General features: G+C 38.4%; 1 protein-coding gene across 3 annotated transcripts in view; it reads left to right on the top strand.

Annotated features, from left to right (window-relative positions):
* Positions 1-16,400, top strand: part of LOC143924856 (fibronectin type-III domain-containing protein 3A-like) — a 144,678-nt gene extending 128,278 nt beyond the window's left edge. For all 3 annotated transcript variants that reach the window (XM_077449551.1, XM_077449391.1, XM_077449471.1), the window contains 8 exons: positions 2,483-2,658; positions 2,742-2,855; positions 8,083-8,232; positions 8,329-8,612; positions 9,701-9,913; positions 11,034-11,200; positions 12,863-12,984; positions 15,055-16,400. In XM_077449551.1, coding sequence (XP_077305677.1) covers positions 2,483-2,658; positions 2,742-2,855; positions 8,083-8,232; positions 8,329-8,612; positions 9,701-9,913; positions 11,034-11,200; positions 12,863-12,984; positions 15,055-15,372 — 1,544 coding nt within the window. In that variant the 3' untranslated portion in view covers positions 15,373-16,400. The remainder of the gene's footprint in view (positions 1-2,482; positions 2,659-2,741; positions 2,856-8,082; positions 8,233-8,328; positions 8,613-9,700; positions 9,914-11,033; positions 11,201-12,862; positions 12,985-15,054) is intronic.
* Positions 16,401-27,789: the final 11,389 nt, after the last annotated feature.

Below are 27,789 nucleotides of genomic sequence, written 5' to 3'. Positions count from 1 at the left end.
CCTGGGCATACAGCCAAGATAGCTGATTGGAGGAAAGGCACCCACCCCCTCTCCTCTTTAGGTAGAGACTTTCAGATCTGTTTGTTGAATAATTCAGCATTCTGCTAATCTATAGCATCCTCCCCAACACAAAAATCAGGATGCTTTTATCATCTATGATGGCGAGCTTGTCAGTTCTCATGTTGATAACAGAAGAACACTGCAGGAGACAGCTACCGGACATAGTGCTTTGAAGAGAGATAGGAAAACACTGCAGATATATGTGCCCAGCTCACATTTCATGAATCGTGTTTACATCCACTTTAATGGTGACTGCATTTGAAGCCTGTTACATTTGCCCAGTTTTACGCCAGACCTTTGTAATGTAGCCTTATATCTGTACGAGACAAGCAGGCTTGGACTTTGGCATATGCTGGACCAACAAAACCAGGCTTTCCCTGGCCTGGTGGCTGATGAGCCCAACACTGAGGTTGGGTAAATCTTTCTCCTATTGATCTGGATGGTTCTCACAAGTGCCAGCTTACTGAGCTGGTGAATAATCCTTGCTACTCTGTAAGTGCAAGAGACTTGGTTGGCAGCAGAAGCTCATCTCCAGGTCAGTGTTCTGAAAGATTTGATTATCCCTTCAATGCTGAGCCTTTGGGTTTGCATCTGATTGTGCCCAGGTTCGGGCCCCCTGTCCATGACTGCAGGTGACTGCTTGGTGTGTGACTACTTGCAAACAGTAGTGGCACCTGTCAGCCTGGCAATACTTTGTACAAGTTGAGCAGCTGCAGTTATAAGCATGCACCTGCCATTCCAGCCGCAAGAATCTGCAGATTTTTGCCATAGAATCCAGTGTATGTGGCTAAATGGTTGTGTGAAATAGTCCTAAAGATGGTAGCTAAAACACAGTTGATATGCAGGATTTACCTGCCAAAAGATTTTTAATTCCATTCAGTCTTTTAATTCAGCCATCCCTACCAGATAAGTTTCTAGACTTAGTACACAAACACACCCTGCCTTGTGACTAGACAAGGAAAAAAAAAACAGCAACAGTCTGAGGTCAGCCTCTACTCTTTCCTTCCCTCCACCCCAACCAGAGTTAAGCATTGTCAAGACAGATAGTTATGTTGGCTAGTTCCATATATAATACATTTAGTTAAATATTAAGAAACTCTATTGGTTGAAATTATATTGTGAACCGCTTCAGCCCCAGAAGATTTTACCTCCTTCCTGACCAGAGCACTTTTTACAATTTGGCACTACTTCAATTTAAATGACAGTTGGGCGATAACACAATGCTGTACCCAAAGGAAAGTTGCATCCTTTTTTTCCCACAAATAGAGCTTTCTTTTGGTGGTTTTTGATCACCTCTGTGTTTTTTGTTTTTTTTGCGCTATAAACAAAGATCAACAATTTTGGGGGGAAAAAAACGTTTTTTTTAATTTTTGCTGTAATATCTCCAAAAATGTTTTAAAAAAACAAATTTCTTCGGCAGTTTAGGCCAATATATATTCTTCTACATATTTTTGGTAAAAAAAAAATCACAATAAGCCTGCATTGATTGGTTTGCACAAAAGTTATAGCCTCTACAAACTGGGAAATATTTTTTTTTTTTTTTTTTTTTTTTACTAGTAATGGTGGTGATCTGCAGTACTGTGACATTGCAGCTAACAGATCGGACACTTTTGACACATTTTAGTGACATTTATACAGCGATCAGTGTTCTAAAAAAGCACTGATTACTGTGTAAATGTCACTGACAGGGAAGGGGTTAACATTAGGGGGCAATCAAGAGATTAACTGTGTTCCCTAGTTAGTGTTTCTAACTGTATGGGGATAGGACTGACTAGGGGTGGAGGCATATCGCTGTTCCTACTTAGTAGGAATAAAAGCAATATTTCTTCTCTCCCCTGACAGAACAGGGATTTGTGTATTTACACACACAAATCCCTGTGCTGACTCTCGTTCACGTGATCGCGGGTATCTGGCGGTGATCGCGCACGCAAAAGGCCCCCCCGCAGTGCAACGGGCATGCACCCCCCCGGCGGTTATTAAAGGTACCACATACCTATATGGGTTTTTGCCCAGCAGAGCCATTTTACCGATGTATATCGGCAAGTGGTTAATCTGTTTGGACTTTAGCTGTCATTGCTGTAGACATTTTTACATATGATGTAGTTATGGCCTGAAGTTTAGTTGTACCCCCAAGGCTTCAATGTAGCCAGAGAACATGTATTTACTGAAAGGGAGTTGGGTTTCTGCAATATAATACCTTCTGGGCTTATTCAAGAGCTGTGTCACATTAGAGCCCTTTATCTAAAAGTCCTCCTTTAGGAAATGCAGATGCTCCCAGAAGCTCAGGTTCAACGTTTTACTAGGACATTTGCATATTACACTGTATGCGTACTCCTGAAAGTTGTACTTTTTATGTAATTTGTTCTGTCTTATTGTGAATGGAGAAGTGATGGTTAAACTGAACAGCTAAATCTTATTACAGAGCCTCCAAGTTTGGATGGTGGGTCGGCAGTAACCGCTTACACTGTAGAAATGTCAAAGACCGAACAGGAAGACCGTGGTGCTGTGTACCAAGGCCCTGACCTAGAATGCACAGTCGGCAATCTGTTACCTGGGCAGACTTATTGTTTCTGGGTAAAAGCTGCAAATAAAGCTGGGGTAAGGTTTAAATTAAAATAAACAAATAAGTCTGTACGCCACTTTGATCTCTGTGATAATTTAATAGTAGTTTTTCTTTGTAGAATGGACCCTTTTCTGAAGCAGCAGCATTCAGTACAGCACCAGGGCCTCCAGAGAGGTGTAAGGTTCCATTATTAATCTGCAAGAGTGCAAGTTGTGTGCTAGCAAGTTGGGAGGTAAGTCTTATTACATATACTTCAAGTATTAAATATTTATTCTTCAGCCATGCTATTTCCTTTAATGAAAACTGTTCTTGAATTCTATAAAAGGATTCACAATATTAATCTTAAAGTTGTTGCAGCTTACAATAAAAAGAATACCGTTATCACAAACTGATATTAACCACTTGCCACCGAGGCCAGTTCTGACATTTCTCTCCTAAATGTAAAAATTATCAATTTTTTTTCTTGCTAAAAAAATGACATATAACCCCCAAACATTACATATTTTTTTTTTTTTTTTTTTTAGCAAAGTCCCTTGAGAATACAATGGCGGTCATTGCAACTTTTTATCTTGCGCGGTATTTGCGCAGCAATTTTTCAAAATGCTTTTTTTGGGGGGGGGGGGGGGGGGAACTGTTCTGTGCTTTTAAAAAAAACTAATCCGTAAATTTAGCCCATTTTTTTGGGCATAATGTTAAAGATGAAGTTACGTCGGGTAATTGGGTACCTAACATATCATGTTTAACGTTGCACGCGCTCGTGGAATGGTACCAAATTTCTGTACTTAATAATAGAGCTGCACGATGAATTGTCAAGAATCGCTATCGCGAACGTTCAAATGCAATTTTTTTTGGGAAAAGCTAACCAGTAAAGCTATCCCAAATTTTTTTGTATAATGTGAAAGATTTTATGTCGTGAGAATCGGGAGAGAATCAAGAATTGTGATTCTCTCTTTGGCCAGAATAGTGCAGCTCTACTTAAAGCGGAGGTCCACCCTAAAGTGGGCCTTTCCGCTCATTGAAATCCCCCCCCCCTCTGGTGCCACAATTGGCACCTTTCAGGGGGGAGGGGGTTGCAGGTACCTGTACAGTACAGGTATCTGCACCCACTTCCGGCATAGCCATCTGCGGAAAGGGGCGTAGATTAAGCCCCTTTCCGAAAGTCCCCCACTGCCTGCTGGGAACACACGGATCCCAGAGGCAGCGGGACCATCCTTATTGCGCAGCGCGACTCGCGCATGCGCAGTAGGGAACTGGGAAATGAAGCCGAAAAGGCTCAACTTCCTGATTCCCATACCCAAGATGGCGGCGGTAGCACCCGAGATACAATCGAGAGATCGGCTTCGGGTACCGACATCGCGTGCGCGCTGGGCGGGTAAGTGTCCTTATTTTAAAAGTCAGCAGCTGCAGTATTTGTAGCTGCTGGCTTTAAAAAAAAAACGGCGGAACTCCCGGCGGACTCCCGCTTTTAAAAATCGTATGCCTTTTCGCTTCTGCGTGCTCGGGGGACTTAAAATTTTTATTTTAGTTTTTTTATTGTTAATTTTACTTCGCTTACTACAATCATAGAGACTCCGGCAACCATCTGGTCCGCCAGAAATCTCTGTGGTAAACATCAGGCCGGCGTATCCTGTCTCCAACTTACGGTGAGTCCGTAGAAGCACCAGGGGGGGGGGTATCGCCGCCCGTAAAAATGATCAAGCGGCGGAACAGCTGCTGTGATCATTCTTATGGTGTAGGGAATCACCGGCTGAAAAAAGCTGATATCTGATGCCTGTAGTTGCAGGAATCATTCAGATATCACTGCTCAAAGTCAAGTACGTCATATGACAGCCAGCGGGTGGGATGTAGTTGATTACAATTGTAACTTTATAGTTAAAGGAGAATTCCAGGTATGAATATTTTACATGGTTACGTTGGTCCAGGTTGGCCCATAGTAACTGCATATATTATAATTGACCGATGCCCCTTTAAGCTGGCAATAACTGAAGTAGACACTGCTACTACAGTGATCTCCACTCGTGTCTTACTTGCTCTGCCCACGCAGCTGCATCATTCATTTACAGCAGGGGTCGGCAGCCAGCAGGTCAGCAAGCCGCTAAATGTCTGGCCCCTCAGTGCACGTGATGAATTCACGTGCACCAGGACTGCGGTAAGTTTTACCCCTTCATGCCAACCGTTTGCAAATATGCAGCCGTGGCTTGTCCAGGCTCTCCCGTCCCAGCAACCAGCCAGCACTGTGTAATGGAAAGGCCCAGAGATGCAGGGGGCTATGTAATGTAAAGGGGGAGGCCAGAGGTGCAGGGGGATGGTATCTTCATTTATTAGCAGGTGAATATGGCCCTCCATGCTTTCACATACATGGAATCTGGCCCTTAAGTGGTAAAAGGTTGCTGACCCCTGATTTACAGCGATCTGTAAATCAATGAACTACAAATCTCATCTGCATCATTGCAACAGCTTGTAGTTCTCATTGAACTATGAACATAATTGGTGCCCCTGCAGTTCATTGACTTTTTCTGCAGTTCAGTAACTGTCTTCCCATCCAGGGTTTGGGCAGATAGCTGTACTGCGTGTCTGCGCGAGCCTGACATTGCACCCTTAATCCACTAATCACAGGTGCTATTTCTTGCAGGCCCCAGTGTAAAAAAATAATAATAAATGCAAGTTTTTGATAACTTGCAAAATTGTGTGCATTTATTTTTACTGTAAATGACCTTATCTTTTAACATATTGTCCTTTGCTAGGCTCAAAAATTTACATCACTTGTGACTATTATTTAGAGCAGAGGTGCCCAATCAGTGACCCGTGGAGCCCTCTGATGTGGCCTGCGAACTCCTGCTTTGGGATAGCAGGTTTGCAAGCCCGGATCGCGGGTTGCCCATCCGCCATCCCAGAGCATCAGTTTTCTGAATGAAGCCAGCGGTAGATGAAGCAAGCGGTTGTGGAGGAAGCAGAGCCACATATGCTGATGCTGCCTGCATAGTGCCGGCTCCTTTCACAAGCGAAGTGATACCAAATGCACTCTGCCTTAGGCCCCTTTCACATCATCGGTTCATCCCACATGGACACTCCATTCACCTCTATGGAGCAGAAGATGTAAATGGGCTTGTGTCCATTTGCACCCACCTACCTCCAACTGTCTCCTTCCATCTGCTTGGATCAGATGGGAGGGCCCACAGAGTAGAGTGGGCTGTGTCCGTGTCTGCTCTGCATGTACAGAGTGGACACGGATCTGTCACCCGTCCGCTCCACTTATTGTGGCCCACGACCAGTTACCAAGTTGCTTAAGTGGCCCTCACTCTTCAAAAGGTTGGGCACCCCTTATTTAGAGCTTTGATGGATACCGGCACATGGGGCAATCCACCTAGGTAGTTTACTTTTTTTTTAAACATTTTGTGTTTTGTTATATTTAAGAACAGCTACAGGGGCATGTGCTAGGAGGTATGTATGTGTGGTTGTGTTGAGAAATGTTTTTTAAATTGCTGTTGTGAAGAGTACCTTGATAAAAAATTTATTTGTATACAATGACAATAAAGTGTCTTATAATTTTAGGGAAGTAGATACTGCAAAAGACCATTTTTGATTTCTAAAACTGCTCGTGATTAGGCTGTAAGGAAAAATGTTTCAGTAAACTTGCACAGATTGAAGTAGCAGATCCTGCAGGCTAATAGGGTAAACCGCATCTGTTTCTATTGCTCCTTGAGGGACTGTATAGACTACTTTCTTGGTTTGCTCCATTAAGAATTTGAAAGCTGCATATGGTTTTGCTAAATTTATCCTATTCACCATCTCCTTTCAAGTAATATATTACTTTATTAAACAGATTATTCATTTTTTTTCCAGTTTATTCTGCTAAACTGATTATACACCACTGTTTCCAAATATTAAGAGATTTAAAGGAAACCCATGCTGAAAGATTTGTGTAGACTTCTTTTGTTGACCTCTTGTGAAAATGCTAGTTTCCTGGCTGCTACGCTGACTAGAAGTTTCAGTACCAAGTTTGGAAAGCTTAAAAGGATAAAACAAAGAATCCTTACATTTAATGGATGTGTGCTTTTTCTATGTCAGCAACTCAGGAATGGATGCCTTTGACACCAGGCAGCTTAGTTTTCAGAAGGATGTAGATGATGGCAGGCTGCTTATTTTTATTTAATCTAGTTTTCCTTTAATGCATGTGACAGTAGCTGTCTGACTGGTCTATCACCAAGTACCAGTACCAGTGCTGTTACCATGGAGAAAGGGGTTTAGGGCATATGCTCCCTTTTCTGCAGGCGGCCAGAGAAAATCAGTGGGTGTGAGCAATGGTAAAGAAAATGTGTAGCTTGGGAGAGGGCAGTTAAGTAAACCTGTTGCTTTATAATTTTCTGAAAGGACCTGTACAATAAAAAGATGGCTGTTGCAATTTTTTGTCAAAGTACTTGGTTCAACTGTTTATTGAACATATATATTCAGGAGAAACTATAATAAAATTAATTTTAGTGCTAACACTCCATATTATACCCAATTGTTTTGTAAAATTATTTAAGATGAGGTTGTGTCAAGTAAATGCATATAAAACATTATCAACTTTTTAAGTAAAATGTATCTGTGTGGTATTTCTTGGCCGACAGACTTGTCCCATTAGACTCAGCTCTTGTTAATTTAATATAGCAAATATGTCAAGTCTTAAAATCGCTTGTGTGTGTGATTTTTGCACTGCACCACCTGCCTGCACTGTGAAAGTTATCGGTAGCTACACAACCGTCAGCTTTTGCCTAACCGTTCACTCATTGGCTGTACTTAGTCCATCCAAAGGGCTGAACTAATTGAACATTATTCATATCTAGACTGAAAATGCAGACTTTTATAGTGAAAAGTGAGCTTTTGGTTTAGGTGTTCATACGTCCTGACAATGTCTATACCATGAGAAATGCTGAGCCCCTTAAATGCAGGTAATACTGGCAGGCAGATTTAAAAAAAAAAAAAAAAACACCAGTAAACACTAAACCTGGCATCCAGTAATCCTCTGTTCAGCAGCAGTGGTGGCATGGAGGGCTAGCACAAGGAACCATTCATACTTTGCTGCGTGTGCCTACAGTAAATGTGCTGCCAGGAGAAGAGGGCATTGAGCAGAGTGATGTACCATTGTGCGTCTGCTCTTTTATTGTCCAGTCAGCAAACTGGGGTGTGTTCTTAAGGAAGCTGTGCTATTATAGAGGTTGTGGACCTGCTTGTACTATCTGGAATGAGTGGGTCTATCTCAAGACTAATTAAAATTACCCTTTTAGGTACAACAGATTCCTTGAATCCCCTTAGAGTTCAGTATTTAAAAAAATAAAAAATGCTCCAAATTATTACAGATATCAATGAGATGCTAGGCAAAATATTTAGAATAAGCTCTGCAACAGCTTGCAACACTACGTAATGCTAAATTACTAACCAATCGTGTTTGATTTCTAACTCTCGCCTTTTACACGTAGGTTCCTGGATGTAATGGATCAGAAATTACCGAATACCGACTGGAGTGGGGAAGCATGGAAGGATGTATGCAAATACTTTATACAGGTTCATCTTCAAGCTATGATATCAAAGGACTTACACCAGCTACAACATATTACTGTCGAGTTCAGGTTTGTAGCGACCACCTGGTTAATGTATTTCTGCTAGAAATGTGGTTACTGCATTTTAGCACAAAATGTGAGGATTTATTATGTTTTCTCTTATAGGCTGGCAACATAGCAGGTATTGGACTGTTTGGAGACACTGCAGTTATTACTACACCACCATCGATACCTGCTGCAGTGGTTGATCTGCAGGTTGTTGATGAAGAGCTCCTGGAAACTCCTCTTCCTTCCTCATCAGAGTGCCTTGCTCTTCAGTGGACAGAGCCATGCTGTAATGGGTCAGATATTACAGGATACACTATAGAATATGGGGAGAAGCAGCAGATCTCAGTGGAGAATGTCACTAGCTGTATCCTAACTAATCTTATCCCTGACCGCACTTACAGGTAACTTCCTATGGAAAACTTGGAACTTAGAATTTTTTTAATTGTCACTGTTTAGTTTAGCATTTCTGATTTGCCAAGTAGAAAATGCCTTATATCAAACTGCTTTCTGCAGAACATATCTAAGTTAAATATTCTATACAATTCAAAAGAATCAACTTTTTTTTATATAATAAAGCTTCTGCTTATTGAGCGGTAATTTTGATCATTATTTTAGATTTGTGGATAAAGTAATCAGATAAACCAATTAGAGTGCAACAAACCATTTTTTTTTTTTTTTGCATAACAAGGAAAAAGTAAAAGGTCTGCTTGGCTTTCCCATGCAGTCTTCTTTTCTTGCACTACCAACCAATTTCAGTGTGAAATAAATACCCGGAACCGGCGTGTGTGAGCACCTAAATTACTCCCTGGCTCGCATATGTCACTGCAAGATGCCTGGCAATAGCCATACATGGTCTCGAGAGTAAAGCCCCTGGTAAATATGGTGCTTATGCAGGGGCTTTTTCTTTATTTTAGGCTAGGGTAGAGAAGAGTAGAAAGGTGCAAGTACGTGGAGTCTAGTAGGCAGATTTTCAGTCCCGGGAGCTTGGAACACAAAAGTGCCACTCCACTGGGTAAAGGCCCAGAAGAGAAAACTTTAATTGTGTTTGAAAATATGTCCTGACAGGTTAATGGGGGCTTCATTCAACAGAGCTGGAAAAATGGAGAATTAGAATCTGGACAGAGCTGAAGAATCTGCAAGACATTGCATTACTGAGTATAATTTATATTGGCTTTTTCAACTCTCATTGGGCTGCCAAACCTTAAGATCTTATCAGTTTTCTCGCGTCCTTTACCTGTGGAGTGGCATTTATGTCCTCCAGGCACCTTCAGGAATACAAAAATGAAATGCGGTTTTAACCCTTCCATTCGCCAAAAATGTATGTTGAGTTTTTATTGTAAACTGAACCTGTCGTTTAAAAACTAAACCAGCATACCAACTAAATTGTTTTGCAATTTCTCTAAGTATTGCTCAAGTTAACAATGTGATTGTTTATTATACTTTATATAAATGCATGTCACTTTTTTGTTTTTTGTTTCCCCCTCTTTAGAATACGAATCCAGGCCATAAACTTATTAGGATCGGGTCCTTACAGTTCTTATATTAAAGCCAAAACAAAACCTCCACCTCCAAACCCCCCTCATCTGGAATGTGTGGTCTTCAGTCACCAGAGCCTTAAACTAAAATGGGGGGATGGATCTAGCAAAGCTTTAGCCACAGAAACATCACTGTACAATTTACAAATGGAGGACAAACTAAGTAGGTGAGTAGGATGGCAGAGATGTGCAGCTGATTAATGTGTAATTCACCTCTCTAATTTGTCTGCCATTAGTAGAGTATTGTCCGCATGGTTACTGTTTAACAAGACCAAATTACCAGGCTTCAGGGCTTGTTGCAGCTAATGGACAACAAATCAACTAATTAATCTTGCAACAGTCCACTTATGTTTGCTTATTACTTCCAGTATGTTGCATTTGTTCTTTCCAAATTAGCACTAAACTTGCTAGTTCATAAGCAGTTTACTTTTCCTATAATGCATTTACAGAGCAAGAAAAAGTCAATAACTGCTGATCTAGTCCAGCTTTTTGGGCACACTCAGCTTTAGGTGCCACCAGGGACTTCTGGGACTAGTTGGTCTACTTGCACTGCTAGCAAGTGTTCAGGATACTGACTTTCAATGATAAAGTGGGGAATCTCAGATTTACTATTTAAGTGCTTTTTAAAATGTAGTTTGCTTAAATAAATCTGTTCATTTCAGTTCCTACATAATTATATATAATAATTATATAATTTGTAGACATTGAGGTCTCCTTTTATGAAAGCTTCAGTTAGTCTCACTATAGTGGTTGCTTTTTCTTTTTTATGTTGACAGTATAGAGAATTTTAAAAAAGCACAGCAACCTTGCTGAAACTTGCAGTGTCTGAATTGCGTTTGACATTCAGATGACGGGGGGGGGGGGGTGATCCTTGAAAAATAGAGCTGATGCAGATTTCAGATAGGTATCAGACATAAACCCTAACCTAATGACCGGATGACCAGATATTATTTTAATGAAGGCTGAAGATTTGAAAATAATGAAAAACTTTTACATTAACATGTTTAAGTTTATGTGGGATTTTATTATCTGGGCTTTCATATATTTTTATGCATTCATATGAAAGCACGAGTCCTGTTGTTGTGGAGCTCTGTTAGGCTGGATTCACATCTATGCATTTTTGGTGCTTTTTGCATTTTGCATAGGTGTGAATCCAGCCTTAGCCCTAGAATTTCTATTAATTGGATTGCTATACACACTGATTATAATGTAATTAATTTAATTTCACTTTTCACGTTTCAATTGTGAACTGTAAGCTACTTTGTATTAATGTGTTCTTTTTATCAGGTTTTATACAATCTACAATGGTCCCTGCCATACATACAAGGTGCAAAGACTGAATGAATCCACTACATACAACTTCAGAATACAGGCATATAATGAATCTGGAGATGGTTTATTTTCCGAAGTTTTCAGTTTTGCCACAACCAAATCTCTTCCTCCAGCATTAAAAGGTATTAGAATTAGTGTGTTCTAATGGTTATTACGAAGTGAAATGTAATGCTTTTTAATAAAAAGTGTTTGAAGTATAAAATTATTTTTAATTATTGTATGACACCCAAAGATGGGTTTAAACCCCTCTAGAAATTTTAAAATATTGAAGGCTTTTATGGGCACAGTTTGTGTATAGAACATTCCTACAAACTTTCCTAAGTATATGCTACACTTACCCGTACCTGTCACTGTGCGCTCTCCTCCTACCAGTGTGTTCCTTATAAAATGTTTTAATGTGCTCAGAGCTGCATTCATTTACATTGCTTTCTCTGCCTGAACTTTAGTTTTTACACCCCTCCCTATTTTATTCAAAATTCAGACATTAAAAATACTGACTACTGAAACTCCAGAACCATTAACTGAGCAGTACTGAACACTACCAAAATTCAGTAGTGGAATTTGTTTTTCTAAGAAACCCACATGACATAGAAAGTGAAGTAAAGTGCTGGGCACCCTTGAGAAACACAGAATGGAGATCTGTCAATGTAAACAGACAGATACACGTTCTGTCAGGGGTGAGGAGACACATCTGTGGTTCATAGTAAGTATGAACAGCGATATGTCTCCTCCTTCAGGCAGTTCCATCCCCCCACAGTTAGAATCACTCCCTAGGACACACACTTAACACCTTGATTGCCCCTAGTGTTAACCCCTTCCCTGACAGTGACATTTATACAGTAATCGGTGACTATTTTTATCTATGATCGCTGTATAAGTGTCAATGGTCCCAAAAGTGTCCAAAATGTCTGCCGCAATGTCAGTCCCAATAAAAATGGCAGTTCACAGCCATTACTAGTAAAAAAACAATTATAAAGATGCCATAAATATATCCCCTATTTTATATAAACTATAACTTTTGCTCAAATCAATCAATATACGCTTATTGTGATTTCTACAAAAAATATGTAGAATAATACATATCGGCCTAAGCTGAGGAAGAAATTTGTTTTTGTTTTTTTATATTTTGGGGAGGGGGGGGGATATTATAGCGAAACGCTATAATTATATTGCTTTTTTTTTTTTTTTTTCAAAATTGTCACACTTTTTTGGGTTTATAGCGCAAAAAAAAAAAAACACAGATGTGATCAAATACCACCAAAAGAAAGCTCTATTTGTGGGGGGGGAAGGACATCAATTGCGTTTGGGTACAGTGTTGCAGGACCGCGTAATTGTCATTTAAAACAACGCAGTGCCGTATCGCAAGAAATGGTCTGGTCATTAAAGGGGCAAATCTTTCTGGGGCTGAAGTGATTAATGTGTATTTGATGCTTCTGTAATGCTTTGTGATGCATTTTTTTTATTTATTTTTTGTAGCTTTATTGCAGCTTGGCAGATGCACACACAGAGGTGTGTGTTGATATCTTATACCTGCAAAACCTCCAAAACAAAGCAAAGCTAAAGCTGAATTAAAGCCTCTCAAAAGCTGCAGGTGCTCCAAGCGAGTTATGTCATAGACTTCTAATACTACTTAAAAAATTTTGAAGCAAACGCAAGGTGTAAACAGGACTGTAAGCTAACCATTTTATTTAGTGACAGGGACTTTGGCTTTGAGGGAGCTTTAAAAAAGCGTTTCCAATGCCATGTTTTGAAGCATATGTAATAATCCTCTTCTTGTTTTGTAGCACCTAGAATACAGCAGATTGACAGCAATTCTTGTGAAGTATCTTGGGAGCCTTTACAGCCAATGAGGGGAGATGCAATTGTTTACATCCTTCAGCTCACCAATGGAAAAGAGGTTGATCAGGTACTTGTCTGATAGTTCCCTTAATGCGGCTATCTCGTAGTCCTTATAATGTAAATTATAATGCATTTTTAATCTGTGTAAATGTTTACATGCATGCCAAGCTGGTCCAGTAAAAGTGAGAACTGGGAGAAACTGTACTTAGAAGGTGCTTGCAAGGATCGCCATATATTTGTGGTTTAAACATCTTTCCCCAAAATAAAAGAATCCCTGTAGCTGCAATTGCACGGTTTGATTTAAATGGTTTTGTTACTTATATGTGGGGCTGCAACTAACGATTATTTTCATACTTGATTAGTTGGCCGATTATTGTTACGAGTAATCGGCTAATAACCTTAAAAAAAAGTGTGGTGTATAATTTAGTTAATATGTAAAGTTTTATAAACGGGCAATTTTTATTAAATATCTCTATGCAGTGGTAAATATAAATAACCAACTATATGGTTAGAGAGCAAAATCTCGAATCCACTCTGAGAATAACCGACAGAAGAGTCATAACATATACTGCACATACTATTAGAAGAGAGATACTGTATATACTATTAATAGAGATATACTATTAAAGGGTGAATCTGGTAAATATCATCAGATTCGGAGATAAAAATAAAAAAAAAGTTAGACTGTTTTGCCAATTTTCAAACAGAACCTGTAATATATTATATGCTGGCCATACAAAAACAATGTCTTCCTTCAAAAAAAATAAAAAATTAATTTTAAGAACGTTCATTCGATTTTTCTAATCGTTAGTGGGGGTCAAATCGACATTACTTTTCAACCACAGTGACAGGAAAATTTAGAAATAATAGAAAACTTCTTGGTCAAAGGAATTTTCGGACAGTGTATGTGGTTTTCGTTCAGAAATTGCATTCATTTTAAAAACCGAATGTTAAAAGCAAGTGAAAATTTCAAACGACATTCTTTCATTCAGCTGATGTACAAAGATTTTTCGTCTGAATATTCTCGTCTGAAAATGTATCCGTGTGGCAAGCATAAGGCTTGGTACACACCTATGCTGTTTGCTTTTGATCTGTTTCTGCAGTGCGTTTTGTTTTTTGCGCACGTGATTTTGCTGCGATTTAGCGTTTTTGCAGACTTTTTTGGCCAATTTGTCGTTGGGTAGATTAAAAAACACAAATTGCTGCAAAAATGCATTACTTGCTTTTCTTCAGCTTCTCCATTGAAGTATATTGAACCAAAAAAGCACTTTTTTCCCTAAGCCTTTCCAATTACACAGCAGCTGAAAAGCATAGATGTGAATGTGTCCCATAGGGAACCATGTAAATGAACTGTAGTGCGTTTCTGCAAAAAGCACCAAAAAAACACATACCAGGTCTAAGATGTTTAGTAACATAATGGGGTTAAAAAAAACGAAAATTAGCCCATTTTTAGTACAGAAAAGGCAGATAATCGCTACTGTAAGGGGTTAATTTTTTTACTGTGACAGTAATATTTACAGTAGCGATTTGCTCTTTTTAGTATTAAGGGCTATTTTAAAAAAAGAATATTTTTCACCCCATTATGTTAGTGGCCGATTAATCGATTTATGAAAATGGTAATCAATTAATTTCATAATTGATTATTTGTCGATTAATTGTTTCGGTCCTACTTGTATGCAATTTATTTGTTAATTAAAGTCCATTTAAAATTATGTATGTATCTATCTAAAATTCCCCCGTCTGCAGAGTGGCAAAACTTCTGTGATTTTACATTATCACTGTTAAAATAAGTGGAAAATCAATTGATCTACTAGTGGAGTTAACAGTTAATTATTACTGAATCTTCTTCTTTTCTTTTTTTTTTTTTTTTCCCCCCCAAATAAAAAAAAATATAGCATACACAGAAGGATTGTATTACGTAGACAATTGAAAAGTAATCTAATTGCTGAAGACAAATGAAATGCGACCTAGAGTATCATCGGTTGAGAAACCATGAAAACCAAGGCAGGCTTAATCTAGTCATTTTTGCTTCTGCCCTTGGTTGCACTTTAAATACACCGTGCAAAAGATTAAGAAATTAGTATAACTTGGTGTCCTTTTTATAATTTTTTGTGACATTTCTTTCTTGTTTAATCAGGTATACAAAGGAACAGACACCTCGTACTCTTTCACAAACTTTCAGACAAACTGTGAATACCGTTTTAGAGTTTGTGCGGCACGGCAATACCAGGACACCAATGGATTGCAAGAATTGTGTGGTCCCTACAGCCCAAGCACCACATTCTCATCTCAAAGACAAGAGTTAGATCTGCCTTGTGCTAACACTGCATCGGATGCCATGAAAATCAAGAAGAAGCCTCTCAGCGATGAGCAGTTTGCCTTTTTGCTCCTCCTCGTGTTTGCCCTTGTTGCATTCCTCTTTGCCATCATCATCCAGTACTTTGTAATTAAATAGATTTTAAGTGCCGTGTTCCAGAGATTACTCCTAAAGATTTTTTTTTTTTTTCAATATTTATGTTTAATTATTCTAATTAAATTTATAGATGGAAATGATTGTATTATATATAAGTGCATTTCCATTCTTGCTGCTCACTTATTAAATGGCTGGATTAGTAGAATCCTCCTATTTGTGGAACATAAAACATCATGCAACTCTTAGAGAGGGAACTGTACAATCCTGTGTTCTAGAGCCATGGTGTTAAATGCCTTAAAACAAACTCAAAGGTCAAGACGGTGCTCTTTGCTTATATAATGGACCATTTGCTTTAAAAGCACGTCCCTTTCAAATGTTCAGCTTTGCATGGCGTAACCTACAACAAAGGTTTAGGTTTGTTACTTAAGTGTCCATTTCTGTATTTATGCTGACCTGTGGCCTTAGCAGAGAAGAGCTAAATCAAACTGCACCTTTATAAAATAGACATGGTAGCATTTACAGATATCTAAAATGTTGGATGAAGATTATTATAGTATACCATTTGTTTTGCCTAGCAAATATTCTGCATTGCACATCTTTTTTAATTTTGTTTCTTTTTTTTTTTTTTTTTTCTTTCTGCAAATGAAAAATTCATTTATTGATAATTTTGTAAAAAAGTAAGCATAGCGTACCTTTTGCATTTAGGTAAAAGTTTTTCATGCTACTCTGATATGTAAAAGGTGTCATTGATGCATGTATTTTGAGACAGTTGGCATTGTTTGTGTTGTGCAGCCTGTTCTGTCTTTTCTGGCGTTTTAGGTAAAATGAGGCTCACCAAAAGTTTCTTGCTGTACCTTACAGTGGAATGGATTGAAACCAGTTTCTTGCTGTACCTTACAGTGGAATGGATTGAAACCAGTGTGTAGGATTAGAACGTTGTATTTTTATTTTTTTTGTTCGGGTCCTTTTTTTTATGTTTCGGTCTATAAACATTTTTGGGCAGTCAGCGAATCCATTGTAATAAATTGAAAATAATTTTCTATTAAACTCTTGCCAAGTGTACAATAAAACGGGAGTCTACATTGAGTGTTTGCTAAATCGAAGGCAAAGTTGGTAATAACTTAACCCTTGGAAAAAAAAAAGACCCCCCCACCCCCCAATTTGGTTTTGCCAAGTCCTCTTGCTAACTGGCCACCTCCACTTTGTTGTCTTTCTGTGGCTGTTGTCAGTGTAAATGTTATAGTTGCGAGGAGCATTTGAGAAGACTGTTACGAAGCACTGTGATTATTTTTATTGAAATAATGAGACATGGAGTTGTAGGGCTTGTTCACACTTCTGTGCTGTAAGCTGCATACAGTTTCATTGCGGGTCTAACAGGAGTTTGTACATGCATTGTAGCATGTTTTTTTTTTTATTTTATTTTTTAATTGGCGTTGGAGGAATTTTTTTTTTTTTTTTTTTTTTAAGAGCAAAGTTTTATGTTTATGTTGTAGATGCATGATACAAGCATTTTATGTAAGCATTCATTTTTCTGGGCAAAATGTTTGCTCCTTAACATGATCTGACTAAGGCTGGCCATACGTGTTCAATTTCTGGTATAATTTTCCTTTAGATTTACCAAAGACCATATAATATGAGGTCAAAACTAAACGACTTTCAATTGTATCCAATTAGGCAGGCCTTTGCAAGACATAGTTTAAGGTAAATCTAAATGAAAATTGTACAAAAAAATTTAACAAGTATGGTGGTCCGCCTAAGGCATATACAGTTGACAGACAGCATTGCAGTGTACTAAGAAAAATATAATGTGTCTTAGTTAAATTGTGTAGTTCATTTTTTTTTTTCCGTACGATTAGAGTGGAGATGGATTGAAACTCCTCCTATTAGTTTACATTTGGCTATCTGTATCACACAGGGACGATTTGCCGTCACTTCCTGTGCTGGAATTGCAACCGGAAATGAAAGAAAAGATTGCCTGTAAATTGTGAGGTCACCTCGTAGATGTCACCAGTACATTTGTCCCCATGGGATGATTAACCCTTTCGGTGACCGTTTTAACAGTTAGGATTTTCCCTCCCTATTTGTCTTGATGACAATGGTCACCAGGGCAAACAAAGTGGACACAGATGGCAATAATAGCTTGATAGAAGATCTATTGCTTCCACAGTCAAACTAAGATAAAATGTTTTGTCATTACATACACTTTAAAGCTGATGTCCAGATTTACTTTCAGTTTATCCACTTCAGCCCCAGGAGGATTTACCCACTTCCTGACCAGGCCGTTTTTTTGCGATACAGCACTGCGTCACATTAACTGGCAATTGCACGGTCATGCGACGCTGTACACAAACAAAATTTATGTCCTTTTTCCCCCCACAAATAGAGCCTTCTTGTAATGGTATTTGATAACCTCTGCGGTTTTTATTTTTTGCGCTATAAACAAAAAAAACAACAATTTTGGAAAAAAAAGTTTACTTTTTACTATAATATCCCCCAAAAAAAAAAATCTTCATCGGCTTAGTCCAATATCGTCTACAAGATAGGGAATAGATTTAAGCATTTTTATTATAAATATTTTTTTATTTTTTTTTACTAATAATGGAGGTGATCAGCTTTTTTTTTTTTTTTTTTTTTTTTTCTTTTTTCTTTTCTTTTGTGGGACTGCGACATTGTGGCAAACAGATCCGGACACTTTTGGGACCATTGACATCTATACAGCAATTAGTGCTATAAAAAATGCACTTATTACTGTGTAAATGTCACTGGCAGGGAAAGGGTTAAATGTGTTTCCTGGGAGGTGTTTCTAACTTGGGAGGGATGGGTCTGACTGGAGGAGGAGAGAGATCGCTGTTCCTGATCACTAGGAACAGCAGATCTCTCTCTCCTCCCCTGTCAGAATGGGGATCTGTCTGTTTACATTGATAGATCCTTGTTCTGACTCTTTGTGGAGTGATCGCGCGGGTGGCCAGCGGACATCGCAGCCGCGCGCATTGGCTCCAGAGTCGTGCCGCGAGTGCGTGTGCCACCCACAGCTCTTAAAGCGGGCAACGTACACCTATGCCAGTTTGCTCAGCCGTGCCAACCTGCCACTATATGACGGCAGCTGGTTGGCAACAGGTCAAATAGCTCGTATGATCTAAGCTGGCCTAAACAAACTATTTCCTTCACTAACGTGCACCCACTGGGAGTACTGTATAAACTGTATATATACAGCACTGTGTTCCAGGTGTAAGACGAGACCTTCTCCTCTCACACCCGGAACAAAATAGAAATGGGTTGAGCGGCAAACATTTTTAGGCAAGTTTGTATTGTATCAATGAGAACAAAGATTCCTCTGTTTGGCTGGCCAAGTCAGCGAGTCACAATCTGAATTGAGCAGTCAATGGAAGCTTTGTATTGCTAGGATACAAAGCTGCCCATGAATGGCTGAGTACCACTCAGGCCAAAGCTACTTTTGTTCTGGGTGTGAGACCGGTAAACAGTGCTGTATACTGTGAGTAGCTGAGGCTACATACAGTTTATACATAGTGCCCAGTGGATGAACATGTCAGTGAAGGAAATTCTTTGTTTGGGCCAGCTTGGCCCAAACAAAGTAAAGTGAAAGTAAACCTGGACATCTGTTTTAAATATATTTGCTGTTAGTATCTAAAGCAAGGTTGAGCAGTGTAATGGTGTAAAAGATGGACAAATCGCAGGAGGCTTCTAATTAAAAGAACAAAAATAGATACTGCTCCCTCCTAAAATTCTGTATAATTCTGTTTCAGTGAAAATACATATTCTATAGTATCTTAATGAGGAACTGCAGTCTGCTCACATAATTTGTAATAAAAACATCTTTGTATATTATTTTATATATATATATATATATATATATATATATATATATATATATATACACACTGTGTCTGTACTTGCCAAATATGCTGCAGAAATCTCCCTTCACTAAGTCTGGCTGCAACCATTTTAACTGTGGGCAGCTGAAGCTGCTGCCTATTCACTTCCTGGATTTAAACAGACACACAGAGGCACATCTCTGGGTCTGCAGCTCTCATTGTCCCACTTATAACCCCCCCTTCCTGGCAAACTCTCAGAGTGAGAGGGGGAGCAGTGCATGATGTCATAAGCCTAGGCTAATGACCAGACAAGAAACAGGAAGTGGGCTTTATAAGGTATTTACTGGCAGAATTTTTTTTATTAAACGTTAAAACAATAAGGGCAGAAGATTTAATGGATGGAAAGATGAAAAAATGACAAGTTCTGCTTTTAAAGTGCTTTTAGATTAGGTCGAATAACACCCCCATTAACGTATTAAATATCTGTTACACTTACAGCCTGTTGGAAGTCTGGTGCATTCTGGGGTTTGCCAGTAGAATATCATAAGCGATAAGCATGTTAACCAGGATATGAATTGCTCACATCCTTATGGATAGAAATGATCACAGGGTATTGCAGACATTTTAAAAGGCGTTTATTGAAGAATCTATACATGTGACAAAGTGTAAGGTAGTATTACATGGTGTCTATAAAGGCTTTAGTTCAGTATGTTTTGTGTAGGTAATGGGTCTGTTTAGTACCTTCTGTTGTCGATAAGTCACTGCTAAATTGAGGAGTCAAAACTGTGTCAGAATAATAGCATTTAAAACGGACCTTTGATTACAAGGGCCATTCACAGCTGCAAGCAACTGAGCACCAGACATACTCTGTAATTTGTTCTGTGCTCTTAAATTTTATATATTGGGCCCCTTTCACACGTGCGGACCATATGTCTGTATTTCATCCATCCGTTTTCAGACATACATGCATCCCTATGGGATAGCGGGTGTCAGCGTATGAACATCCGCTGACACCCGATATCATCCATCTCCGCTATGATCAGATTCTCCTATTTTTTTTTCTATGCTTCTGCAGAGCAGATTGGATGAACACGGACAGACTGTCCGTGTTCATCCGATCCCCCATAGGGGAGAGCAGAGATGTGTGCAGGGAACGCCCTGTCATCCGCCGGTTCAGCGGGGATAAACTGAGAAATCCGCGCTGAGCAAGCAGATATTCACGGGGCGGTCATCACGGATCCGTCCTGTGGGAAAGGGGCCTTAAGATTTAAAGACCCTTTTGTGACCCTTCTAAATGCAACTGTTCTAGTCCCTGCAGGACTCTTCTTTACAGTAAGGAAACCGGCACATTGGCTCAGAGAATTGGATATTAATAACATGGGGGGGGGGGAACCCCTTGGCATTCATCATAACCAAAAAGAGAACTACAACTACCTTTTTTGTTTAAGGTAAAACAAGCAGTTCATGTGGTTTACTAACAAGAAAGTATTAAATCCCTTTAATAAAGTTCTTTAACTGAACATGGGGATCACCACCTTTTGAAATGGCTTGTTTTTTGGCTAGAGCTTTGGACATTTAGAATGGTTTGATACAGTCCTAAACATATTTAATTCAGCTATCTGTGTAAAGTAACCCCAAGCAAAGCTGTTTATATCTTTTTAAAGGTGAACGGAAAGTAAAGGCTGATCTTGCAGCGAATGTTCACTGTTGCTAACCTGGAACAGGCTGATCAGGTCAGTGAAAACTGCAGTTCCAAAAATGTTGAAACACTTGGATTGGAAAGGATGGCATTGGCAAGTTCAAGTGTTTCATTCAATGAATACAGTAAACAAGGCTGTTATGGTTTGATACCCGCGATAGTCTCATAGAGAGGAAGAACGGGGAAATGTTAATGTAAACAAGCATTTCCCCGTTCTGGCTAGTGCCACTGATGCTGATCACAGCTCCCTGTAATCGGGAGCAGTGATCAGTGTCATGTCACATATAGCCCCTCCCCCCCACAGTTAGAATCACTCCCTAGGACACACTTAACCCCTACACTGCCAGTCACATTTACACAGTAATCAATGTATTTTTAATCGCACTGAACGCTGTATAAATGTGAATGGTCCCAAAATAGTGCCAAAAATGTTCGAACTGTCCACCATAATGTCGCAGTCACGATAAAAAATCGCTGATCGCCACCTTTACTAGTAAAAAAAAATAATTAAGAATGCCATAAAACTATCCCCTATTTTGTAAACGCTTCAACTTTTGCACAAACCAATCAACGCTTATTGCAAATTTTTTATTTTTTTTTATATATATATATATTTTTGGGGGATATTATAGCAAAAGATAATGTGTTTTTTTTTTTTTTTGTTTTTTTTTTGTTTTTTTAAACAGTTGCTATTTTTTTGTTTATAACGCAAAAAATAAAAACCGCAGCGGTGATTAAATACCACCAAATGAAATCACTATTTGTGGGGAAAAAAAGGATGTAATTTTTTGTTTGGGAGCCACGTCGCACAACCGCACAATTATCAGTTAAATCGACTCAGTGCTGAATCGCAAAAAGTGCTCTGGTCTTTTGCCAGCCAAATGGTCCGGGGCTGAAGTGGTTAAATGGATTCCACCTCCCTCTCCAGAGATGCACACATACCTCGATCAGAAAGCTGTGGCCTCAGGGAAATGTTTACATTCCACGCTGCAAGTCTGTCCTCTGTCTTCTGACCTGTGTGGTCCCATGGACTGACCTGTGAGTCCCATAGACTTCTATAGGGCTTTACTGTACAAGTGTGACCAGAAGACGGAGGACTTTTAATTGAAATCCAAAGTCCTCTGAAAATACAAATCAAGGGGTCTGTCATATGCACCTGTTAAAAGTACCTACTATACCTCCCCTTGCTGCCTTCTTACCCTATTTATATACACTGTACTAAAGCTTCCATGAATGTAGGACAGGCAGGTGAATGAAAGGTCTGCCTCCTCCATTCATAGAGGGTTTGTCATTAGTGGAAGCTATAGTACAGCTTCTATGAATGGAGGACGTGGTCAAAAAGCACAGGCATTATTGGTACTCTTGAAAAGTATATATGTAAGATCCCTCAGTTCATATGACCACCACAGAAATATTACTGCGGTAGAGAGTGGGGGGCAGAGGATCGCAACAAACCCACAGTCAGCAGCACAAGGAACACTTTGCATTGATTGTAAGATGATTGCTTTTATTAAACTTCGGCTTTGACAAGTTTTTGCCGATTTCACGTATCAAATAACTTAAAAAGCCTCATATGCATTCGGGTACATTTTCTGCAGTTGTGAGAGTAAGGCCAGCCATAGATGGTGTGAATTTCTTTCCTGCAACCATGGATTGCAGGAAAGAAATATGCATGATTCCCCTGTCAACACAGATAGTGTTGACAGGGGAATCCCTCCTGCTAAGCAGTTGGCTTCTCCCGGCGGGAGAGGAGGGGGTGGGCAGGGGAGAAATCTGTCCCCATCGGGAGGAGACTGATTATTGCTAATGGCAATAGCAGCCGCTTGCTATAATCGCAAGCAAGTCCTGCAGGCTGGTTGTAGCCAATTTGATCAACCGATCAACTTGGTATATTCAGCCTGCCTTTTAATGGTTCGAATCTTGGCCGGTTCCTGCTGAACTGGTTGGGATTCAAATATTTTATGGCCAGCCTAACTACAATTTCCTTGTTTTAATATACTCTGACATTTGATTTTGCATTTATTCATTTAGGACAGGGTTTGGACAACAGGCAAGGAACCAGGGAATATGTCTTCTTTATTAATAGAAAAGGTGTATCAGCTACCAAACTTAAACTTTTTGGATTTGTCCAACCCAGCCTTAGTACTTGCAGAACATTTTTTTGCTTTGATGAACCTGTAGAGGAATTGAAACACCTGTTTGTTTTTTGCTCTCTGTCTCCCTTTGGAAAACACACCTTTTCTTTTTTGCTGACACCATTGTCTCTGAAATTGAAAGGGATGGGAAATCCAAAACTTTACAGCTACCCGCAGAGCAAAATAAATCTTACAATTGGCACACCTGTTTTGGGGACATCTGTCCAAGCAGGGAAGCATTCCCCTGACTTTCCATATCTGGGACAGGAAGTGAAGGGAAAGCTTCCCTAGGGGACATACAGCAACCCTTCTCTATTGAAAACTAAAATAAAAAGTGCTGACTATACACAAACTTTAATCACAGCAGTGCTGCCTGTACCTTTTAATAAAATGCTCTGCAAGGCAGACTTTTATGGCGCTAATTCCTAGTGAATAGTGGCATTATGTTATAAGAGCCTACAGACCAACACTGCTTTTAGATGGTGGGTATGCCTTTATAAAGTTTCTAATTCATATCTAAACCCAAACAGAGAAAGTAATATTGCTGTTTGCCAGTCCTTAGCTGTTTTGTTTTGTTTTTCTCATGCGTTTTTTTTTTTTTTTTTCACTTGGAAATCTTGAAATTGAAACACTTCCTGTTCTTGTCTTCAAATATGTCCGCCTTTGTTCATCTCCACTGCATGCAAGATGGGGAGATTAGGAATTTACAGAAGAGACATTCATTTTTATATTTTTTTCTTTTTTTTTTTTTTTTTTTTTTATGCTTCAGTTCAACTCGCAGGAAATGACAAGGGCACTGCATTTTAAGCAAGATCAACAGGTACTTGCTGAAAAAGTTACCTTTAAAACGGGAGTTCCGCCGTTTTTTTGTTTTTGTTTTTTTGTTAAGGTCAGCAGCTACAAATACTGTAGCTGCTGACTTTTAAAATATGGACACTCACCTGTCCAGCGTGCCTGCGATGTCTGCACCCGAAGCCGATCTGCCGATCCGAAGCTCTCGGCTGCTGCCACCGCCATCTTCGGTGTGGGAATCAGGAAGTGAAGCTTTGTGGCATCACTTGCCGGTTCCCTACTGCGCATGCACGAGTTGCTTTGCGCAATACAGACAGTCCCTGCTGTCTCTGGGACCCATGTGTTTCCCAGCAGACAGCGGGGAAGGGACAGGAAGTGGCGTAAATACCCGCAGATTCTGCGGCTATCTATGCCCGGAAGTGGGTGCAAATACCTGTATTATACATGTATCTCCACCCCCCCCCCCCCCCCCCCCCGAAAGATGCCAATTGTGGCACCGGAGGGAGGGGGGTTCCGAGGAGCCGAAGTTCCACTTTAGGATGGAGCTCCGCTTTTAAAACTTTTGCAGCCACCACATCTAGGAACTAGTAAACTATGTGTTTTTGTTCGTGGGTTTAGTTATCCTTTTTCATCTTCATGTTTGCTCCATTGTTATCTTAAATGTTGTCCCAGTTGTGTACTGCATTGGCTGCACCAATTAAAACTACCTGCCAGTTTATGTACTATTCATTTAAGCATTAATTGTTAAATTTCCATAGCTGAGTGTAATTTTCCTATAGAATAATGCTTGTACCGCTGCAGTATAATTGACTTTAAGATCCTTCTCTATACCTGGACTTTGTATCTGTTTTTATTGTTTTGACCTGCTTTGCATTTCATTCATGTGCTAGAAAATGTCTAAAATGTCTGTGCTTCTCAAGAATATATTGCAGCACTTTCTGAAAAAGCACAGATGTATCTTCTTGGAGGAAAAAAAAAGTGCATTTATTATAAATGTTACACTATTTGGCTCAAACTGAGCAAATGTTTTTATATTGTCTGTAATCTAAAAAAACAACAAAAAAAAACAAAAACAAACCGCACGTTTTTTTTTAAGAGTTGCCCATATTATGTATTATCTACTAACCTAAATATTTTTACATATAAGATGTTTTTGTAAGAAATTATCATGCTGAAAATATATAAATATATATATAAATATACATTCCATCACTTTATATTTGAGATTTTTTTAATCTCTCAGTGTATTTTTTTTTATTTAGAATGCTTTATATTGTTTGTAAAACACAGATTACAACTGTGTTAGCATAAGTTGCATAATGTTAAAATTATGTTTCAAGAAATTATAACTGAGGTCAGACTCCTCACTTTTATAACATATTAAAAAAAAAAAAAAAAAGTTCTACAATGAAATTATTTGTAGATAAAGGTTGTAGTGTTAAGAACTGAATGCTAGTTATATTTGTCTGGGACAGTCTTGTTGACCGATCAACAATTTGCAGTTGTGCAAAAACATACGCTAAAGAAAAAAATCGGTATTTATGTGCATTGGTTGAAACATATTAAATGGTTTATGTATTTGTTTCATGTCAATCTATGAATATTCCTGCATATCATTTCATGTATGAAAATTTTATAGAGACGTGTATTGCCACTTTCTTTACAGTAGCTGTATGGTGCAATCTAAAAAAAAAAAAAAATGAAAACTTTTTCTCCACAAATATACTCTTTGTATGGTATTTTATTTATTTTTGATTTTTAACTTCATAAAAAATGTAACGTTTAAATGTACTGTCACCTGTAGCATAAACAAATATGGTCTCAAAGTGAAAATCATTTTCAATCTTATATAAGCATTTACTAACTCTACTGTGATGTTCCATCTTGTAAGGAACGGGTTCAATGCATTTTGTATGTGTCTGTGTGCGTGTGTGTGTATGTCGCCCTATGCATACGTTTTCTACACACATCAATCTCTTTAGTCTACAGGCATGTTTACAATTATTCCATTTTTGTTTTTATATTTAAATTTGCTATATTTCCATTGCCAAAGGCTTTTTTTTTTTTTTCTTCAAAAACCCACATTTTGACAACCCACCCGAAGCATTTGTTTTTTTGTTTTTATATATGTTCATAAATAATTACATTTCAGTTTTTAGTATGCATTTTTAAACAAAATCAATATTCAAAAAAAAAGCTGTTACTGATTACATTAGCACGCTGCCATTCATTTATACTGGATATCAGTGGCCACATTTGTTAAGTGATAGACTGGGATACATGGTTTCTGTATTTTGCAAAGAGAATTCTGCAAAAAAAAAAAAAAAACTTTTAGTAAATATAGAAACATTAGTCCAGTTTTCATCTTAATAAATCTGGTTTAGTTTTTTTTTTTCATTTACCGGTTATTATACATTCCAAATTTATGTACTTTAGTGGTGTTCTTGTTAGATATATGTTGCTTTGTATTTTTCATTGTAATATTGGGTATCTTCGACAATATAAAGATACCTTGCATATGTATTACTAAATTGTTACTATAAAATAGATAATATATTTAATGTCTAATAAAAAGTATAAAAACCGTTATACAAAATGTTTACCTATTTTAATTTTGTATTAGGGTCTTTTTTTTTTTTTTTTTTTTATCCGTAAAATACAAGAAACTTGTTTTTTTTTTTTTTTTTTTTTATGAAAACCTAAAGCCTATTTAAACACAAGAACATATATGTGGTAGCTGCATTAGGCTGGCTTCGCATCACTCTGGGACATTGGATTAAGGCAGCCCATTAATTTAATTAGCCTGCCAATGTAACCGAGCAGATGAAAAATGTTCCTGCAGTATCTTTTGATTTTTTTATGTAGACCACCAAACCCGAGTGCATTTGAGTGTTGCGGCCACTAAGACCGTTGCAGTGAGCAGCCATTTGAAATTAATAGGAACATATGTAACATTTGTTGCTGCACTGCATAGGTGTTAAACCCATCAGGCTTTTCTTTCTACCTAGAAATAGTGACAGTGACAATTATTGTGTTCCTAAAGCTCAGTCACTGTACTGTTTGGAATAGCATCTTTGACCTAAAACAGTATGTTAGGAATACAAAACATCTCCCCACTACATAATGGGAGGTGTTCTGTAGTTCAGATTCTGTTAGCAATTATAACTGATTACTAACAGAAAGCACAGGAAGTTATTGCTTTGCAAGATTTATAGTCATTTTTATTAAACAAAAAAAAAATTGCAGCACTGAACAGATATGAGAAAACTGCAATTGTTTATTTGTATACTGTATCAGGATAAGAAGAGACAGGACTACATTACACCTACAATCTCCTTTCACCATAACATAGAGGGATGGGCTTCAGTGGTCCTTGGAGATAAATAGAAATAATGTAATTGATGAGCATGCAGCACAGGATGGTATTAACCACCAAGATTTTTGGCAATGTTAACAGGTATTTTTTGAATAATCAATGCAATTAATTGACTAATACATTTTAGAACTGTGGAGATGTTTTTTCTCTAAATATAAATTCATATATAGAGAATTTGGGGGGTTTTTGTTCTGAATAAAAATTACGTAATTTTTGCACTGTCATTGTGATAATTGTAGTCACGGTAGACTTCAGTAACTTTGCTATGCTTTCTTCCTTAACCCTTGAATTCGCAAAAATTTACAATTTCCTTTTGTATTGCCTTTATGATGTTTTAATATTGAGGTTGTTTTTTTTCACTCGTAACAAGTTTTCCCAAATTGTGGAGGCACCTCCTCCAACAGGAATAGAAAATGCATGCCAAAAACTAAAGTCTAGTACACACTGCTAGTTTTTTTTTTTTTTTTTTTTTTTTTTTTGTTCAAGCGGTTGAATGAAAAAAAAACTGACAGCTTGAGTCGGGGCCACTGTACTTCATAATCCGATGTTAGTACAGCCATCTCCCCTGCTGCTCTATTGTATTCTGCCAGAACACTCTGGTCAACGCTTTCAGCCATTGGCTGA

The sequence above is a fragment of the Lithobates pipiens genome, unplaced genomic scaffold (genome assembly GCF_037356315.1).
Source record: "Lithobates pipiens isolate NorthernLeopardFrog02 unplaced genomic scaffold, aLitPip1_a1.2 Scaffold_1, whole genome shotgun sequence".
NCBI lineage: Eukaryota > Metazoa > Chordata > Amphibia > Anura > Ranidae > Lithobates > Lithobates pipiens.
Note: the sequence above shows the minus strand (reverse complement) of the source record. Positions and strands in the feature narration are given on the sequence as shown.